Here is an 18,899-nt window from a genome sequence, read left to right on the forward strand (position 1 = left end):
CATCTAACTTATTGACTGTTGTGTTTGTTAATTGTTCATATTGTACATTTTGATTGTTAATGTTATATTGTGTTTCATTGCAGGAACCTCTGATGTAAAGGGGGAAGTATTCATGTTTGTTCCTGGTTGGAACAAGGTCACTTTCAGAGTTCAATCATTTGCATAATGATGATATCATCAGCAGTTTGGGCAGACTAACAGTCAGTCTGTATTTACAGCCTGTTGAATAAACACCTTTCCAATAAAGCTTTTGTTTGTTTTGTACCTTTGTGATCTGCAAGCCTATCCTTTAAAATACCACCATTGTGATCCTGTGGAGTTGATTCAGTGGATATGATCATGTAAACAGTGATCCTGTGGGGTTAAGACAATTGATGGAGATCCTGTGGGGTGATCCAGTAGGTGAAGAGCCAGTGAGTGTGATCCTGTGAACAGTGATCCTGTGGGGTTGAGACAGTGGATGAGAATCCTGTGGGGTAATCCAATAGGTGAGGAGCTGGTAGATGTCACCCTGTGAACAGTGATCATGTGGGGTTGAGACAGTGGATGATGACCTGTGGGTGATCCAGTGGGTTAGGATCCAGTGGGTATGATTATGTGAACAGTGTCCCAGTGGGTTGAAACAGTTGATAAGGATCTTGCGAAGTGATCCAGTGGGTGAGGATACAGTATGTGTGATCCAGTGGGATTTAGACAATGGATGAGATCCTTTAGGTGATAATCCAGTAGGTTTGATCTTGTGAGGTTGAGTCAATTGATGAGATTCTGTCGGGTGAGCCAGTGAATGAAGACCCAGTAGGTGAGGGTCCAGTGGTGTTGAGACAATGGGTGAGATAATTTGGAGGAAATAGTAAACTGATCTAGTAAATGGGGGATCCATTGGGTGTTTTCCAGTGGGTGAGGATCCAGTGGTGTTGAGGCAAGTAGTGAGAACATGCGGAGATCCAGTGGCCGAGGATCCAGTGGCCAGTGATTTATGTCCGGGCAGAAACAGCAACAATGTAACAAGTAGCGGATGTGGATGAGAAACAAAGTATCAAGAGCGCCAGCTCCGAGCGGATAGGCGGAGCCTGAGACCGGTTCCAGCTCCAGGCTCTGGCCGGCACCAGACCCAGCTTGAGCCCCGCTCTGGATTGAGAGCTGACTCTAATGCAGAGGCCTCCCTGGGCCGAGGAGGTGATTCGTTGCCCTGAGCCGGTCCGGCGGGACTCAGCTTCGGGTCGCCTCGATGAGCAAGAATACGGACCGTCCGGTAAGGCCACGGCTGCCGCTAAAGCGACGGCTGCCAGAGCCGCAAGAGCAGCCGCAAAGGAGACACGTTGCAGCCCTGGTGCTGGCCCGGGGAGGCAGCAAGGGAATCCCGCTGAAGAACATCAAACTGCTGGCGGGGGTACCCCTCATAAGCTGGGTGCTGAGAGCCGCCATAGACACCCAGCAATTTGACAGGTGAGGGGGGCGCGAAAGCGAGGGGGGTGAGGGTGGGGGCAGTGAGGGGGGGTGAGGGTGGGGGCAGTGAGGGGGGGTGAGGGGGGGTGGGGGCAGTGAGGGGGGGGTGGGGGGGGTGAGGGAGGGGGGGGGCGGTGAGGGTGGGGGCAGTGAGGGTGGGGGCAGTGAGGGGGGTGAGGGTGGGGGCAGTGAGGGGGGGTGAGGGTGGGGGCAGTGAGGGGGGTGAGGGGGCGTGAGGGTGGGGGCAGTGAGGGGGGTGAGGGTGGGGGCAGTGAGGGGGGTGAGGGTGGGGGCAGTGAGGGGGGGGTGAGGGTGAGGGAGGGGGCAGTGAGGGGGGATGAGGGTGGGGGCGGTGAGGGGGCGTGAGGGTGGGGGCAGTGAGGGTGGGGGCAGTGAGGGGGGTGAGGGTGGGGGCAGTGAGGGGGGTGAGGGTGGGGGCAGTGAGGGGGGGGTGAGGGTGAGGGAGGGGGCAGTGAGGGGGGATGAGGGTGGGGGCAGTGAGGGGGGTGGGGGGGTGAGGGAGGGGGCAGTGAGGGGGGTGGGGGGTGGGGGCAGTGAGGGGGGTGAGGGTGGGGGCAGTGAGGGTGGGGGCGGTGAGGGTGGGGGCAGTGAGGGGGGGGGGGTGAGGGTGGGGGCAGTGAGGGGGGGGGGTGAGGGTGGGGGGGGTGAGGGAGGGGGCAGTGAGGGGGGGTGAGGGTGGGGGCAGTGAGGGGGTGGGGGTGGGGGTGAGGGTGGGGGGTGAGGGAGGGGGCAGTGAGGGGGGGTGAGGGTGGGGGCGGTGAGGGTGGGGGCAGTGAGGGTGGGGGCAGTGAGGGGGCGGTGAGGGTGGGGGCAGTGAGGGTGGGGGCAGTGAGGGTGGGGGCAGTGAGGGGGGGTGAGGGTGGGGGGCAGTGAGGGGGGTGAGGGTGAGGGTGGGGGCAGTGAGGGGGGGTGAGGGTGGGGGCAGTGAGGGAGGTGAGGGTGGGGGCAGTGAGGGTGGGGGCAGTGAGGGGGGGTGGGGGCAGTGAGGGGGGTGAGGGGGTGGGGGCAGTGAGGGGGAGTGAGGGGGGGTGAGGGTGGGGGGGTGGGGGTGAGGGTGGGGGGGTGAGGGTGGGGGCAGTGAAGGGGGTGAGGGTGGGGGCAGTGAGGGGGGTGAGGGGGGGTGGGGGCAGTGAGGGGGGGTGGGGGGGGGGTGGGGGGTGAGGGTGGGGGCAGTGAGGGGGGGTGAGGGTGGGGGCAGTGAGGGGGGGTGAGGGCAGTGAGGGGGGGTGAGGGTGGGGGCAGTGAGGGTGGGGGCAGTGAGGGGGGTGAGGGTGGGGGCAGTGAGGGGGGTGAGGGGGGGTGGGGGGTGAGGGTGGGGGCAGTGAGGGGGTGTGAGGGTGGGGGCAGTGAGGGGGGGTGAGGGTGGGGGCAGTGAGGGGGGTGAGGGCAGTGAGGGGGGTGAGGGTGGGGGCAGTGAGGGTGGGGGCAGTGAGGGGCGTGAGGGTGGGGGCAATGAGGGGGAGTGAGGGGGGTGAGGGTGGGGGCAGTGAGGGGGGGTGAGGGTGGGGCAGTGAGGGGGGTGAGGGGGCGTGAGGGTGGGGGCAGTGAGGGGGCGTGAGGGTGGGGGCAGTGAGGGGGGGTGAGGGTGGGGGCAGTGAGGGTGGGGGGGTGAGGGTGGGGGCAGTGAGGGGGGTGAGGGTGGGGGCAGTGAGGGGGGTGGGGGCAGTGAGGGGGGGTGAGGGTGGGGGCAGTGAGGGGGGGTGAGGGTGGGGGCAGTGAGGGGAGGTGAGGGTGGGGGCAGTGAGGGGGGTGAGGGTGGGGCAGTGAGGGGGGGTGAGGGTGGGGGCAGTGAGGGGGGGTGAGGGTGGGGGCAGTGAAGGTGGGGGCAGTGAGGGGGGTGAGGGTGGGGGCAGTGAGGGGGGTGAGGGTGGGGGCAGTGAGGGGGGTGAGGGTGGGGGCAGTGAGGGGGGGTGAGGGGGCGTGAGGGTGGGGGCAGTGAGGGTGGGGGCAGTGAGGGGGTTGAGGGTGGGGGCGGTGAGGGGGGGTGAGGGTGAGGGGGGTGGGGGGGTGAGGGGGGGTCAGGGTAGGGGCAGTGACGGGGGTTTGGGTGGGGGCAGTGAGGGGGGTGAGGGTGGGGGGGGTGAGGGTGGGGGCAGTGAGGGGGGTGAGGGTGGGGGCAGTGAGGGGGGTGAGGGTGGGGGCAGTGAGGGGGGTGAGTAGGGGTGAGGGTGGGGGCAGTGAGGGTGGGGGCAGTGAAGGGGGTGGGTGGGGGTGGGGGCAGTGAGGGTGGGGGCAGTGAGGGGGGTGAGGGTGGGGGCAGTGAGGGGGGGGGTGAGGGTTGGGGCAGTGAGGGGGGGTGGGGGTGGGGGCAGTGAGGGGGTGTGAGGGTGGGGGCAGTGAGGGTGGGGGCATTGAGGGGGGGTGAGGGTGGGGGCAGTGAGGGGGGGTGAGGGGGCGTGAGGGTGGGGGCAGTGAGGGGGGTGAGGGTGGGGGCAGTGAGGGGGGTGAGTAGGGGTGAGGGTGGGGGCAGTGAGGGTGGGGGCAGTGAAGGGGGTGGGTGGGGGTGGGGGCAGTGAGGGTGGGGGCAGTGAGGGGGGTGAGGGTGGGGGCAGTGAGGGGGGGGGGTGAGGGTTGGGGCAGTGAGGGGGGGTGGGGGTGGGGGCAGTGAGGGGGTGTGAGGGTGGGGGCAGTGAGGGTGGGGGCATTGAGGGGGGGTGAGGGTGGGGGCAGTGAGGGGGGGTGAGGGGGCGTGAGGGTGGGGGCAGTGAGGGTGGGGGCAGTGAGGGGGAGTGAGGGTGGGGGCAGTGAGGGGGGTGAGGGTGGGGGCAGTGAGGGGGGTGGGTGGGGGCAGTGAGGGGGGGTGGGGGTGGGGGCAGTGAGGCGGGGTGGGGGCGGGGGCAGTGAGGGGGGTGGGGGTGGGGGCAGTGAGGGGGGTGGGGTGGGGCAGTGAGGGGGGTGGGGCAGTGAGGGGGTGGGGGCAGTGAGGGGGTGGGGGCAGTGGGGGGGGTGGGGGCAGTGGGGGGGGTGGGCAGTGAGGGGGGTGGGGCAGTGAGGGAGGGTGGGGCAGTGAGGGGGGTGGGGCAGTGAGGGGGGTGGGGGTGGGGCAGTGAGGGGTGGGTGGGGGTGGGGGCAGTGAGGGGGGTGGGGGCAGTGAGGGGGGTGGGGGTGGGGACAGTGAGGGGTGGTGGGGGTGGAGGCAGTGAGGGGGGGTGGGGGTGGGGGCAGTGAGGGGGGGTGGGGGCAGTGGGGGGGGGGGGGTGGGGGGGCGGTGGGGGGGGGCGGGGGCGGTGGGGGTGGGGTGAGGGCGGTGGGGGTGGGGTGGGGGCGGTGGTGGGGGCGGTGGGGTTGGGGTGGGGCGGTGGGGTTGGGGTGGGGGCAGTGGAGGGGGGTGGGGGCAGTGACGGGGGGTGGGGGTGTGGGGGCAGTGAGGGGGGGTGGGGGGGTGGGGGCAGTGAGGGGGGTGGGGGCAGTGAGGGGGGTGAGGGTGGGGGCAGTGAGGGGGTGAGGGTGGGGGCAGTGAGGGGGGGTGAGGGTGGGGGCAGTGAGGGGGGTGAGGGTGGGGGCAGTGAGGGGGGTGAGGGTGGGGGCAGTGAGGGGGGGTGAGGGTGGGGGCAATGAGGGGGGGTGAGGGTGGGGGCAGTGAGGGTGGGGGCAGTGAGGGGGGTGAGGGTGGGGGCAGTGAGGGGGGGTGAGGGTGGGGGCAGTGAGGGGGGCTGAGGGTGGGGGCAGTGAGGGGGGGTGAGGGTGGGGGCAGTGAGGGGGGGTGAGGGTGGGGGCAGTGAGGGGGGGTGAGGGTGGGGGCAGTGAGGGTGGGGGCAGTGAGGGGGGGTGAGGGTGGGGGCAGTGAGGGTGGGGGCAGTGAGGGGGGTGAGGGTGGGAGCAGTGAGGGGGGTGAGGGTGGGGGCAGTGAGGGTGGGGGCAGTGAGGGGGGTGAGCGTGGGAGCAGTGAGGGGGGGTGAGGGTGGGGGCAGTGAGGGTGGGGCAATGAGGGGGTTGAGGGTGGGGGCAGTGAGGGGGGTGAGGGTGGGGGCAGTGAGGGTGGGGGCACTGAGGGGGGTGAGGGTGGGGGCAGTGAGGGGGGGTGGGTGGGGGTGGGGGCAGTGAGGGGAGTTGGGGCAGTGAGGGGGGTTGGGGCAGTGCGGGGGGTGGGGGCAGTGCGGGGGGTGGGGCAGTGAGGGGGTGGGGGCAGTGAGGGGGGTGGGGGCAGTGAGGGGGGTGGGGGCAGTGAGGGGGGTGGGGGCAGTGAGGGGGGTGGGGGCAGTGAGGGGGGTGGGGGCAGTGAAGGGGGTGGGGCAGTGAGGGGGGGTGGGGCAGTGAGGGGGGTTGGGGTGGGGCAGTGAGGGGGGGTGGGGGTGGGGGCAGTGAGGGGGTGTGGGGTTGGGGGCAGTGAGGGTGGGTGGGTGTGCGGGCAATGAGAGGGGTGGGGGTGAGGGCAGTGAGGGGGGATGGGGGCAGTGAGGGAGGGTGGGGGAGGGGGCAGTGGGGGGCGGTGGGGGGGTGGGGCAGTGGAGGGGGGTGGGGCAGTGGAGGGGGTGGGGGCAGTGGAGGGGGCAGTGAGGGGGGTGGGGTCAGTGAGGGGGGTGGGGGCAGTGAGGGGGGGTGAGGTTGGTGGCAGTGAGGGTGGGGGCAGTGAGGGGGGTGAGGGTGGGGGCAGTGAGGGGGGTGGGTGGGGGTGGGGGCAGTGAGGGGGGGTGGGGGTGGGGGCAGTGAGGGGGGGGTGGGGTGGGGCAGTGAGGTGGGGTGGGGCAGTGAGGGGGGTGGGGGCAGTGAGGAGGTTGGGGCAGTGAGGGGGTGGGGCAGTGAGGGGGGGTGGGGGTGAGGCAGTGAGGGGGGTGGGGGTGGGGCAGTGAGGGGGGTGGGGGTGGGGCAGTGAGGGGGTGTGGTGGTGGGGCAGTGAGGGGGTGTGGTGGTGGGGCAGTGAGTGGGGGTGGGGCAGTGAGGTGGGGGTGGGGGCAGTGAGGGGGGTGGGGGTGGGGGCAGTGAGGGGTGGTAGGGGTGGAGGCAGTGAGGGGTGTGGAGGTGGGGGCAGTGAGGGGGGGTGGGGGCAGTGAATGGGGGTGGGGGAGGGGCGGTGAGGGGGGGTGGGGGAGGGGGCGTGGGGGGGTGGGGGCAGTGAGGGGGGGTGGGGGCAGTGAGGGGGGGTGGGGCTGTGGGGGGTGGTGGGGGGGTGGGTGGGGGCAGTGGAGGGGGGTGGGGGCAGTGACGGGGGTGGGGATGTGGGGGCAGTGAGGGGGGTGGGGGCAGTGAGGGGGGTGGGGGCAGTGAGGGGGTGGAGGTGGGGGCAGTGGGGTGGGGGCAGTGAGGGGCGGGCGGGGGTGGGGGTGGGGGCAGTGAGGGGGTGGGGGTGGGGGCAGTGAGGGGCGGGCGGGGGTAGGGGGGGTGGGTGGGTGCAGTGAGGTGGGGGGGGTGGGTGCAGTGAGGTGGGGGGGTGGGGGCAGTGAGGGGGGGCCGGGGGCAAGGGGGGCGGGGGCAGGGGGGATGCGTGGGGGCAGTGAGGGGGGCAGGGGGGCAGTGAGGGGGGGTGCGTGGGGCCAGTGAGGGATGTGGGGCCAGTGAGGAGGGGGTGGGTGGGGGCAGTGAGGAGGGGGTGGGTGGGGGCAGTGAGGGGGGGTGGGTGGGTGGGTGGGGGCAGTGAGGAGGGGGTGGGTGGGGGCAGTGAGGGGGGGTGGGTGTGTGGGGGTGGGGCAGTGAGGGGGGGGTGGGGCAGTGAGGGGGGGGTGGGGCAGTGAGGGGGGGGTGGGGCAGTGAGGGGGGGGTGGGGCAGTGAGGGGGGTGGGGCAGTGAGGGGGGGTGGGGCAGTGAGGGGGGTGGGGCAGTGAGGGGGGGTGGGGGTGCGGGCAGTGAGGGGGGGTGGGGGTGGCGGCAGTGAGGTGGGGGTGGGGGCAGTGAGGGGGGGTAGGTGGGTGGGTGGGGGGATAGGTGGGTGGGTGGGGGCAGTGAGGGGGTGGGGGCAGTGAGGGGGTTGGGGCAGTGAGGGGGGGTGGGGCAGTGAGGGGGGGTGGGGCAGTGAGGGGGGTAGGTGGGTGGGTGGGGGGTAGGTGGGTGGGTGGGGGCAGTGAGGGGGGGTGGGTGGGTGGGGGTGGGGCAGTGAGGGGGGGTAGGTGGGTGGGTGGGGGCAGTGAGGGGGGGTGGGGCAGTGAGGGGGGGTGGGGCAGTGAGGGGGGGTGGGGCAGTGAGGGGGAGTGGGGGGGTGGGGCAGTGAGGGTGGGGTGGGGCAGTGAGGGGGGTGGGGCAGTGAGGGGGGGTGGGGCAGTGAGGGGGGGTGGGGCAGTGAGGGGGTGAGGCAGTGAGGGGGTGGGGCAGTGAGGGGGTGGGGCAGTGAGGGGGGGTGGGGGTGGGGCAGTGAGGACGGGTGGGGGTGGGGGCAGTGAGGGGGGTCGGGCAGTGAGGGGGGCGGGGGTGGGGCAGTGAGGTGGGTGGGGGTGGGGGCAGTGAGGGGGTGGGGGCAGTGAGGGGGTGGGGGCAGTGAGGGGAGGTGGGGGCAGTGAGGTGGGGGTGGGGGCAGTGAAGGGGGGTGGGGGCAGTGAGGTGGGGGTGGGGTCAGTGACAGTGAGGGGGGTGGGGGCAGTGAGGGGGGGTGGGGGTGGGGGCAGTGAGGGGGTGGGGGTGGGGGCAGTGAGGGGGGTTGGGGGTGGGGGCAGTGAGGGGGGGTGGGGGCAGTGAGGGGTGGGGTGGGGGTGGGGGCAGTGAGGGGGGGGTTGGGGTGGGGGCAATGATGTGGGTGTGGGTGGTGGCAGTGAGGGGGGTGGTGGCAGTGAGGAGGGGGTGGGTGGGGGCAGTGAGGAGGGGGTGGGTGGGGGCAGTGAGGAGGGGGTGGGTGGGGGCAGTGAGGGGGGGTGGGTGTGTGGGGGTGGGGCAGTGAGGGGGGGTGGGGCAGTGAGGGGGGTGGGGGTGGGGGCAGTGAGGGAGGGTGAGGCTGAGGGCAGTGAGTGGGGGTGGGGGTGGGGGCAGTGAGGGGGGGTGGGGGCAGTGAGGGGGGGTGGGGGTGGGGGCAGTGAGGGGGGGTGGGGGCAGAGGGGGGTGGGGGCAGTGAGGGGGGGTGGGGGTGGGGGCAGTGAGGGGGGGTGGGGGCAGTGGGGGGGGTGGCGGCAGTGTGGGGGGGTGGAGGTGGGGGCAGTGAGGGGGGGTGGCGGCAGTGTGGGGGGGTGGGGGCAGTGAGGGGGGTGGGGGCAGTGATGGGGGGTGGGGGGGGTGGGGTGGGGCGGTGGGGGTGGGGGCAGTGATGGGGGGTGGGGGGGGTGGGGTGGGACGGTGGGGGTGGGGGCAGTGAGTGGGGGTGGGGGTTGGCGCAGTGAGGGGGGGTGGGGGTGGGGGCAGTGAGGGGGGTGGAGGTGGGGGCAGTGAGGGGGTGGGGGCAGTGAGGGGGGTGGGGGTGGGGGCAGTGAGGGGGGTGGAGGTGGGGGCAGTGAGAGGGCGGGGGCAGTGGGGGGCGGGGGCAGGGGGCGGGGTCAGTGAGGGGGGTGCTTGGGGACAGTGAGGGGGGGTGGGGGCAGTGAGGAGGGGGTGGGTGGGGGCAGTGAGGAGGGGGTGGGTGGGGGCAGTGAGGAGGGGGTGGGTGGGGGCAGTGAGGACGGTGTGGGTGTGGGCAGTGAGGAGGGGGTGGGTGTGGGCAGTGAGGAGGGGGTGGGTGGGGGCAGTGAGGAGGGGGTGGGTGGGTGGGGGCAGTGAGGGGGGGGTGGGTGGGTGTGGGCAGTGAGGGGGGGGTAGGTGGGTGGGTGGGGGCAGTGAGGGGGGGGTGGGTGGCTGGGGGTGGGGCAGTGAGGGGGGGGTGGGGCAGTGAGGGGGGCTGGGGCAGTGAGGGGGGTGGGGCGGTGAGGAGGTGGGGCAGTGAGGGGGGTGGGGGTGGGGGCAGTGAGGGGGGGTGGGGGCAGTGAGGGGGGGTGGGGGCAGTGAGGGGGGGTGGGGGCAGTGAGGGGGGGTGGGGGCAGTGAGGTGGGGGTGGGGGCAGTGAAGGGGGGTGGGGGCAGTGAGGTGGGGGTGGGGTCAGTGAAGGGGGGGTGGGGGTGGGGGCAGTGAGGGGGGGCTGGGGTTGGGGGCAGTGAGGGGGGGTGGGGGTGGGGGCAGTGAGGGGGGTGGGGGTGGGGGCAGTGAGGGGGGGTGGGGGTGGGGGCAGTGAGGGGGGTTGGGGGCAGTGAGGTGGGGGTGGGGGCAGTGGTGGAGGTGGGGGCAGTGGGTGGGGGCAGTGGGTGGGGTCAGTGGGGGGGGGTGGGGGCAGTTGGGGGGGTGGGGGCAGTGAGGGGGGGTGGGGGCAGTGAGGGGGGGTGGGGGCAGTGAGGGGGGGTGGGGGCAGTGAGGGGGGGTGGGGGCAGTGAGGGGGGGTGGGTGCAGCGAGTGGGGGTGGGGGCAGTGAGGGGGGGGTGGGGGCATTGAAGGGGGGTGGGGGCAGTGAGGTGGGGGTGGGGTCAGTGAGGGGGGGTGGGGGTGGGGTCAGCGAGGGGGGGGGTGGGGGCAGTGAGGTGGGGGTGGGGGCAGTGAGGGGGGGGTGGGGGTGGGGGCAGTTGGGGGGGTGGGCGTGGGGGCAGTGAGGGTGGGTGGGGGTGGGGGCAGTGAGGGGGGGTGTGGCAGTGAGGAGGGGTGGGGGTGGGGGCAGTGAGGGGGGTGGGGGCAGTGAGGGGGGTGGGGGTGGGGGCAGTGAGGGGGGGGTGGGGGCAGTGAGGGGGGGGGTGGGGGCAGTGAGGGGGGATGGGGGCAGTGAGGGGGGGTGGGGGAGGGGGCAGTGGGGGGCGGTGGGGGGGTGGGGCAGTGGAGGGGGGTGGGGCAGTGGAGGGGGTGGGGGCAGTGGAGGGGGCAGTGAGGGGGGTGGGGTCAGTGAGGGGGGTGGGGGCAGTGAGGGGGGGTGAGGTTGGTGGCAGTGAGGGTGGGGGCAGTGAGGGGGGTGAGGGTGGGGGCAGTGAGGGGGGTGGGTGGGGGTGGGGGCAGTGAGGGGGGGTGGGGGTGGGGGCAGTGAGGGGGGGGTGGGGTGGGGCAGTGAGGTGGGGTGGGGCAGTGAGGGGGGTGGGGGCAGTGAGGAGGTTGGGGCAGTGAGGGGGTGGGGCAGTGAGGGGGGGTGGGGGTGGGGCAGTTAGGGGGGTGGGGGTGGGGCAGTGAGGGGGGTGGGGGTGGGGCAGTGAGGGGGTGTGGTGGTGGGGCAGTGAGGGGGTGTGGTGGTGGGGCAGTGAGTGGGGGTGGGGCAGTGAGGTGGGGGTGGGGGCAGTGAGGGGGGTGGGGGTGGGGGCAGTGAGGGGTGGTAGGGGTGGAGGCAGTGAGGGGTGTGGAGGTGGGGGCAGTGAGGGGGGGTGGGGGCAGTGAATGGGGGTGGGGGAGGGGCGGTGAGGGGGGGTGGGGGAGGGGGCGTGGGGGGGGTGGGGGCAGTGAGGGGGGGTGGGGGCAGTGAGGGGGGGTGGGGCTGTGGGGGGGGGTGGGGGTGGTGGGGGGGTGGGTGGGGGCAATGGAGGGGGGTGGGGGCAGTGACGGGGGGTGGGGATGTGGGGGCAGTGAGGGGGGTGGGGGCAGTGAGGGGGGTGGGGGCAGTGAGGGGGTGGAGGTGGGGGCAGTGGGGTGGGGGCAGTGAGGGGCGGGTGGGGGTGGGGGCAGTGAGGGGGTGGGGGTGGGGGCAGTGAGGGGCGGGCGGGGGTAGGGGGGGTGGGTGGGTGCAGTGAGGTGGGGGGGTGGGTGCAGTGAGGTGGGGGGGTGGGGGCAGTGAGGGGGGGCCGGGGGCAAGGGGGGCGGGGGCAGGGGGGATGCGTGGGGGCAGTGAGGGGGGCAGGGGGGCAGTGAGGGGGGGTGCGTGGGGCCAGTGAGGGATGTGGGGCCAGTGAGGAGGGGGTGGGTGGGGGCAGTGAGGGGGGGTGGGTGGGTGGGGGCAGTGAGGAGGGGGTGGGTGGGGGCAGTGAGGGGGGGTGGGTGTGTGGGGGTGGGGCAGTGAGGGGGGGGGTGGGGCAGTGAGGGGGGGGTGGGGCAGTAAGGGGGGGTGGGGCAGTGAGGGGGGGGTGGGGCAGTGAGGGGGGTGGGGCAGTGAGGGGGGGTGGGGCAGTGAGGGGGGTGGGGCAGTGAGGGGGGGTGGGGGTGCGGGCAGTGAGGGGGGGTGGGGGGTGGCGGCAGTGAGGTGGGGGTGGGGGCAGTGAGGGGGGGTAGGTGGGTGGGTGGGGGGATAGGTGGGTGGGTGGGGGCAGTGAGGGGGTGGGGGCAGTGAGGGGGTTGGGGCAGTGAGGGGGGGTGGGGCAGTGAGGGGGTGTGGGGCAGTGAGGGGGGTAGGTGGGTGGGTGGGGGGTAGGTGGGTGGGTGGGGGCAGTGAGGGGGGGTGGGTGGGTGGGGGTGGGGCAGTGAGGGGGGGTAGGTGGGTGGGTGGGGGCAGTGAGGGGGGGTGGGGCAGTGAGGGGGGGTGGGGCAGTGAGGGGGGGTGGGGCAGTGAGGGGGAGTGGGGGGGTGGGGCAGTGAGGGTGGGGTGGGGCAGTGAGGGGGGTGGGGCAGTGAGGGGGGGTGGGGCAGTGAGGGGGGGTGGGGCAGTGAGGGGGTGAGGCAGTGAGGGGGTGGGGCAGTGAGGGGGTGGGGCAGTGAGGGGGGGTGGGGGTGGGGCAGTGAGGACGGGTGGGGGTGGGGGCAGTGAGGGGGGTCGGGCAGTGAGGGGGGGCGGGGGTGGGGCAGTGAGGTGGGTGGGGGTGGGGGCAGTGAGGGGGTGGGGGTGGGGGCAGTGAGGGGAGGTGGGGGCAGTGAGGTGGGGGTGGGGGCAGTGAAGGGGGGTGGGGGCAGTGAGGTGGGGGTGGGGTCAGTGACAGTGAGGGGGGTGGGGGCAGTGAGGGGGGGTGGGGGTGGGGGCAGTGAGGGGGGGTGGGGGTGGGGGCAGTGAGGGGGGTTGGGGGTGGGGGCAGTGAGGGGGGGTGGGGGCAGTGAGGGGTGGGGTGGGGGTGGGGGCAGTGAGGGGGGGGTTGGGGTGGGGGCAGTGATGTGGGTGTGGGTGGTGGCAGTGAGGGGGGTGGTGGCAGTGAGGAGGGGGTGGGTGGGGGCAGTGAGGAGGGGGTGGGTGGGGGCAGTGAGGAGGGGGTGGGTGGGGGCAGTGAGGGGGGGTGGGTGTGTGGGGGTGGGGCAGTGAGGGGGGGTGGGGCAGTGAGGGGGGTGGGGGTGGGGGCAGTGAGGGAGGGTGAGGCTGAGGGCAGTGAGTGGGGGTGGGGGTGGGGGCAGTGAGGGGGGGTGGGGGCAGTGAGGGGGGGTGGGGGTGGGGGCAGTGAGGGGGGGTGGGGGCAGAGGGGGGTGGGGGCAGTGAGGGGGGGTGGGGGTGGGGGCAGTGAGGGGGGTGGGGGCAGTGGGGGGGGTGGCGGCAGTGTGGGGGGGTGGAGGTGGGGGCAGTGAGGGGGGTGGCGGCAGTGTGGGGGGGTGGGGGCAGTGAGGGGGGTGGGGGCAGTGATGGGGGGTGGGGGGGGTGGGGTGGGGCGGTGGGGGTGGGGGCAGTGATGGGGGGGTGGGGGGGTGGGGTGGGACGGTGGGGGTGGGGGCAGTGAGTGGGGGTGGGGGTTGGCGCAGTGAGGGGGGGTGGGGGTGGGGGCAGTGAGGGGGGTGGAGGTGGGGGCAGTGAGGGGGTGGGGGCAGTGAGGGGGGTGGGGGTGGTGGCAGTGAATTGGGTGGGGGTGGGGGCAGTGAGGGGGGTGGGGGCAGTGAGGGGGGTGGGGGCAGTGAGGGGGGTGGGGGTGGGGGCAGTGAGGGGGAGGGGGTGGGGGCAGTGAGGGGGTGTTGGGGGCAGTGAGGGTGGGTGGGTGCAATGAGGTGGGGGCAGTGAGGGGGGGCGGGGGCAGGGGGGGCAGTGAGGGGGGGCGGGGGCAGTGAAGGGGGCAGTGGCAGGGGGGGCAGTGAGGTGCGGGGGCAGGGGGGGCGGGGGCAGTGAGGTGCGGGGGCAGGGGGGGCGGGGGCAGTGGGGGGCGGGGGCAGGGGGCGGGGTCAGTGAGGGGGGTGCTTGGGGACAGTGAGGGGGGTGGGGGCAGTGAGGAGGGGGTGGGTGGGGGCAGTGAGGAGGGGGTGGGTGGGGGCAGTGAGGAGGGGGTGGGTGGGGGCAGTGAGGACGGTGTGGGTGTGGGCAGTGAGGAGGGGGTGGGTGGGGGCAGTGAGGAGGGGGTGGGTGGGTGGGGGCAGTGAGGGGGGGGTGGGTGGGTGTGGGCAGTGAGGGGGGGGTAGGTGGGTGGGTGGGTGGGGGCAGTGAGGGGGGGGTGGGTGGCTGGGGGTGGGGCAGTGAGGGGGGGTGGGGCAGTGAGGGGGGCTGGGGCAGTGAGGGGGGTGGGGCGGTGAGGAGGTGGGGCAGTGAGGGGGGTGGGGGTGGGGGCAGTGAGGGGGGGTGGGGGCAGTGAGGGGGGGTGGGGGCAGTGAGGGGGGGTGGGGGCAGTGAGGGGGGGTGGGGGCAGTGAGGTGGGGGTGGGGGCAGTGAGGGGGGGTGGGGGCAGTGAGGTGGGGGTGGGGGCAGTGAAGGGGGGTGGGGGCAGTGAGGTGGGGGTGGGGTCAGTGAAGGGGGGGTGGGGGTGGGGGCAGTGAGGGGGGGCTGGGGTTGGGGGCAGTGAGGGGGGGTGGGGGTGGGGGCAGTGAGGGGGGTGGGGTGGGGGCAGTGAGGGGGGGTGTGGGTGGGGGCAGTGAGGGGGGGTGGGGGCAGTGAGGTGGGGGTGGGGGCAGTGGTGGAGGTGGGGGCAGTGGGTGGGGGCAGTGGGTGGGGTCAGTGGGGGGGGTGGGGGCAGTTGGGGGGGTGGGGGCAGTGAGGGGGGGTGGGGGCAGTGAGGGGGGGTGGGGGCAGTGAGGGGGGGTGGGGGCAGTGAGTGGGGGTGGGTGCAGCGAGTGGGGGTGGGGGCAGTGAGGGGGGGGTGGGGGCATTGAAGGGGGGTGGGGGCAGTGAGGTGGGGGTGGGGTCAGTGAGGGGGGGTGGGGTCAGCGAGGGGGGGGGTGGGGGCAGTGAGGGGGGGTGGGGGTGGGGGCAGTTGGGGGGGTGGGCGTGGGGGCAGTGAGGGTGGGTGGGGGTGGGGGCAGTGAGGGGGGGTGTGGCAGTGAGGAGGGGTGGGGGTGGGGGCAGTGAGGGGGGTGGGGGCAGTGAGGGGGGGTGGGGGTGGGGGCAGTGAGGGGGGGGTGGGGGCAGTGAGGGGGGGGTGGGGGCAGTGAGGGGGGGTGGGGGCAGTGAGGGGGGGTGGGGGTGGGGGCAGTGAGGGGGGTTGGGGGTGGGGGCAGTGAGGGGGGGTGGGGGTGGGGGCAGTGAGGGGGGGTGGGGGTGGGGGCAGTGAGGGGGGTGGTAGGGGCAATGAGGGGTGGAGGTGGGGGCAGTGAGGGGGGGTGGGGGTGGGGGCAGTGAGGGGGGGTGGGGGTGGGGGCAGTGAGGTGGGGTGGGGGCAGTGAGGTGGGGTGGGGGCATGTGGGGGTGGGGGCAGTGGGGGGGGTGGGGGCAGTTGGGTGGGGGCAGTGAGGGGGGGTGGGGGTCGGGGCAGTGAGGGGGGGTGGGGGCAGTGAGTGGGGGTGGGGGCACTGAAGGGGGGTGGGGGCAGTGAGGTGGGGGTGGGGTCAGTGAGGGGGGGTGGGGGTGGGGTCAGCGAGGGGGGTGGGGGTGGGGGCAGTGAGGGGGGGGTTGGGGGCAGTGAGGGGGGGGATGGGGGCAGTGAGGGGGGGTGGGGGTGGGGGCAGGGGCAGTGAGGGGGGGTGAGGGCAGTGGGGTGGGGGTGGGGGCAGTGGGGGGGGTGGGGGTGTGGGCAGTGGGTGGCAGTGGGGGGGGGGGTGGGGGCAGTGGGGGGGTGGGGGTGGGGGCAGTGGGTGGGGGTGGGGGTGGGGGCAGTGGGGGGGGTGGGGGTGGGGGCAGTTGGGGGGGTGGGGGTGGGGGCAGGGAGGGGGTGTGGGGGTGGGGGCAGTGAGGGGGGGTGTGGCAGTGAGGAGGGGTGGGGGTGGGGGCAGTGAGGGGGGGTGGGGGCAGTGAGGGGGGGTGGGGGCAGTGAGGGGGGGTGGGGGTGGGGGCAGTGAGGGGGGTTGGGGGGTGGGGGCAGTGAGGGGGGGTGGGGGTGGGGGCAGTGAGGGGGTGGGGGCAGTGAGTGGGGGTGGGGGCAGTGAGGGGGGGTGGGGGTGGGGGCAGTGAGGGGGGGGTGGGGGTGGGGGCAGTGGGGAGGGTGGGGGCAGTGAGGGGGGATGGGGGCAGTGAGATGGGGGGTGGGGGTGGGGGCAGTGAGATGGGGTGGGGGCAATGAGGGGGGGTGGGGCCAGTGAGGGGGGTGGGGGTGGGGGCAGTGAGGGGGGGGTGGGGGGGCAGTGAGGGGGGGGTGGGGGGGCAGTGAGGGGGGGTGGGGGGGCAGTGAGTGCGGGTGGGGCAGTGAGGGGGGGTGGGGGTGCGGGCAGTGAGGTGGGGTGGTGGCGGGCGGGTGCGGGGGGGGCGGGGGCAGTGAGGGGTGGTGCGTGGGGGCAGTGAGGGGGGTGGGGGCAGTGAGGAGGGCTGGGTGAGGGCAGTGAGGAGGGGGTGGGTGGGGGCAGTGAGGAGGGGGTGGGTGGGGGCAGTGAGGAGGGGGTGGGTGGGTGGGGGCAGTGAGGAGGGGGTGGGTGGGGCAGTGAGGATGGGGTGGGTGGGTGGGGGCAGTGAGGAGGGGGTGGGTGGGGGCAGTGAGGAGGGGGTGGGTGGGTGGGGGCAGTGAGGAGGTGGTGGGTGGGTGGGTGGGGGCAGTGAGGGGGGTGGGTGGGTGGGGGCAGTGAGGTGGTGGGTGGGTGGGTGGGGGCAGTGAGGGGGGGTGGGTGGGTGGGGGCAACGACGAGTGGGGTGGGTAGGTGAGTGTGGGCAGCGAGGAAGGGGGGTGGGTGGCTGAGTGGGGGCAGCGAGGAGGGTGGGTGGGTTGGGCAGTGGGAAGGAGGTGGGTGAGGGCAGCGAGGAGGGGATGTGTGGGTGGGGGCAGTGACAAGGCGATGTGTGGGTGGGTGGGTGCGCACAACGAGGAGGGTGGGTGGATGTGGGCAGCGAGGGTGGGTGGGGGCAGCGAGGAGGGCTGGTGGGGGGGTCTGGGTGGGGGCAGTGAGGTGGGGGGTGTGGGGGTTGTGGGATGGGCAGCGAGGAGGGGGGTGGGTGTGTGAGTGGGGCCAACGAGGTGGGGGGGGCAGTGAGGAGGGGGGTTGGTGGGTGGGTGGGGGCAGCCAGGAGGGGGTGGGTGGGAGGGGGCAGCGAGGAGGGGGGTGGGTGTGAGGGGGCAGCGAGGAGGGGGGTGGGGGTGGGGGCAGGGGCAGTGAGGGGGGGTGGGGGTGGAGGCAGTGAGGGGGGGTGTGGGTGGGGGCAGTGAGGGGGGTGGGGGTGGGGGCAGTGAGGGGGTGGGGGCAATGAGGGGGGTGGGGGTGGGGGCAGTGAGGGGGGTGGGGGAGGGGGCAGTGGGGGGGGTGGGGGCAGTGGGTGGGGTGGGGGTGGGGGCAGTGAGGGGGGGTGGGGGCAGTGAGGGGGGTGGGGGTGGGGGCAGTGAGGGGGGGGTGGGGATGGGGGCAGTGAGGGGGGTGGGGGCAGTGAGGGGGGGTGGGGGTGGGGGCAGTGTGGGGGGGTGGGGGTGGGGGCAGTGTGGGGCGGTGGGGGTGGGGGCAGTGAGGGGGGTGGGTGTGGGGGCAGTGAGGGGGGTGGGGGCAGTGAGTGGGGGTGGGGCAGTGAGGGGCGGTGGGGGTGGGGATGCGGGCAGTGAGGGGGGGTGGGGGCAGTGAGGGGGGTGCGGGGGCAGTGGGGGCGGGCGGGGCAGGGGGGCAGTGGGGGGATGGCGGGGGCAGTGAGGGGGGTGCGTGGCGGCAGTGAGGGGGGGTGGGGGCCGTGAGGAGGGGGTGGGTGGGGGCCGTGAGGAGGGGGTGGGTGGGGGCAGTGAGGAGGGGGTGGGTGGGGGCAGTGAGGAGGGGGTGGGTGGGTGGGTGGGGGCAGTGAGTGGGGGGTGGGTGGGTGGGTGGGGGCAGTGAGTGGGGGGTGGGTGGGTGGGGGCAATGACGAGTGGGGTGGGTAGGTGAGTGTGGGCAGCGATGAAGGGGGGTGGGGGCAACGAGGAGGGGGGTGGGTTGGGCAGTGGGAAGGAGGTGGGTGAGGGCAGCGAGGAGGAGCTGAGTGGGGGCAGCAAGGAGGGGATGTGTGGGTGGGTGGGGGCAGTGAGGAGGGGATGGGTGGGTGGGTGGGGGCAGTGACAAGGCGATATGTGGGTGGGTGGGTGCGCACAACGAGGAGGGTGCGTGGATGTGGGCAGCGAGGGTGGGTGGGGGCAGCAGAGAAGGGGGCGGTGGGTGGGTGGGGGCAGCGAGGAGGGCTGGTGGGGGGGTCTGGGTGGGGGCAGTGAGGTGTGGGGGTTGTGGGATGGGCAGCGAGGAGGGGGTTGAGTGTGTGAGTGGGGCCAGCGAGGTGGGGGGGGCAGTGAGGAGGGGGGTTGGTGAGTGTAGGCAGTGAGGAGGGGGGTGGGTGGGTGGGGGCAGCGAGGAGGGTGGGTGGGGCAGCGAGGAGGAGGGGGGTGGGTGGGTGGGTGGGGGCAGCCAGGAGGGTGTGGGTGGGAGGGGGCAGCGAGGAGGGGGGTTGGTGTGAGGGGGCAGCGATGAGGGGTGTGGGTGGGTGGGCGGGGGCAGCCAGGAGGGTGTGGGTGGAAGGGGGCAGCGAGGAGGGGGGTTGGTGTGAGGGGGCAGCGAGGAGGGGGGTGGGTGGGTGGGCGGGGGCAGCGAGGAGGGGGGTGGGGCGGGGGCAGCGAGGAGGGGGGTGGGTGGGCGGGGGCAGCGAGGAGGGGGGTGTGGGTGGGGGCAGCGAAGGGGGGATGGGTTGGGCAGCGGGGAGGAGGTGGGTGGGGGCAGCGAGGGGGGGATGGGTGGGTAGATGGGGGTAGCGAGGTGGGTGGGTGAGTGGGGGCAGCGAGAAGGGGGGTGGGTTGGGCAGCGGGGAGGAGGTGGGTGGGTGGGGGCAGCGAGGGGGAAATGGGTGGGTGGGGGCAGCGAGGGGGGGTGGCTGGTTGGGGGCAGCGAGGGGGGGTGGCTGGGTGGGTGGGGGCAGCGAGGGGGGGATGGGTGGGTGGGTGGGGGCAGCGAGGAGGGGAGTGGGTGGGTGGGGTAATCGAGGAGGGAGGGTGTGTGGGTGGGGGCAGCGAGGAGGGAGGAGTGGGGGTTGTGGGTGGGGGCAGCAAGGAGGGGGTCTGGGTGGGTGAGTGGGGAGGAGGTGGGTGGGGCAGCAAGCAGGGGATGTGTGGGTGGGTGGGGGCGGTGAGGAGGGTGGGTGGGGGCAGCCAGGGTGGGTGGGCAGCAGAGAAGGGGCGGTGGGTGTGAGGGGGCAGCGAGGAGGGGGGTGGGGGTGGGGGCAGGGGCAGTGAGGGGGGGTGGGGGTGAGGGGGGTGGGGGCAGTGAGGGGGTGGGGGCAGTGAGGGGGGTGGGGGCAGTGAGTGGGGTGGGGGAGGGGGCAGTGAGGGGGGTGGGGGCAGTGGGTGGGGGCAGTGAGGGGGGGTGGGGGTGGGGGCAGTGAGGGAGGTGGGGGCAGTGAGGGGGGGTGGGGATGGGGGCAGTGAGGGGGGGTGGGGGCAGTGAGGGGGGGTGGGGGTGGGGAC

At 74.1% G+C, this 18,899-nt stretch overlaps 1 protein-coding gene across 1 annotated transcript in view; it reads left to right on the forward strand.

Moving 5' to 3' along the window:
- The first annotated feature begins 412 nt into the window (after positions 1–412).
- cmasa (cytidine monophosphate N-acetylneuraminic acid synthetase a) overlaps positions 413–18,899 on the forward strand; it is a 93,313-nt gene continuing 74,826 nt past the window's right edge. The window contains exon 1 of the mRNA XM_072471782.1: positions 413–1,446. Within this exon, the coding sequence (XP_072327883.1) occupies positions 1,229–1,446 (218 nt within the window). The 5' untranslated portion in view covers positions 413–1,228. The remainder of the gene's footprint in view (positions 1,447–18,899) is intronic.

Source organism: Scyliorhinus torazame, chromosome 13, assembly GCF_047496885.1.
Source record: "Scyliorhinus torazame isolate Kashiwa2021f chromosome 13, sScyTor2.1, whole genome shotgun sequence".
Classification (NCBI taxonomy): domain Eukaryota; kingdom Metazoa; phylum Chordata; class Chondrichthyes; order Carcharhiniformes; family Scyliorhinidae; genus Scyliorhinus; species Scyliorhinus torazame.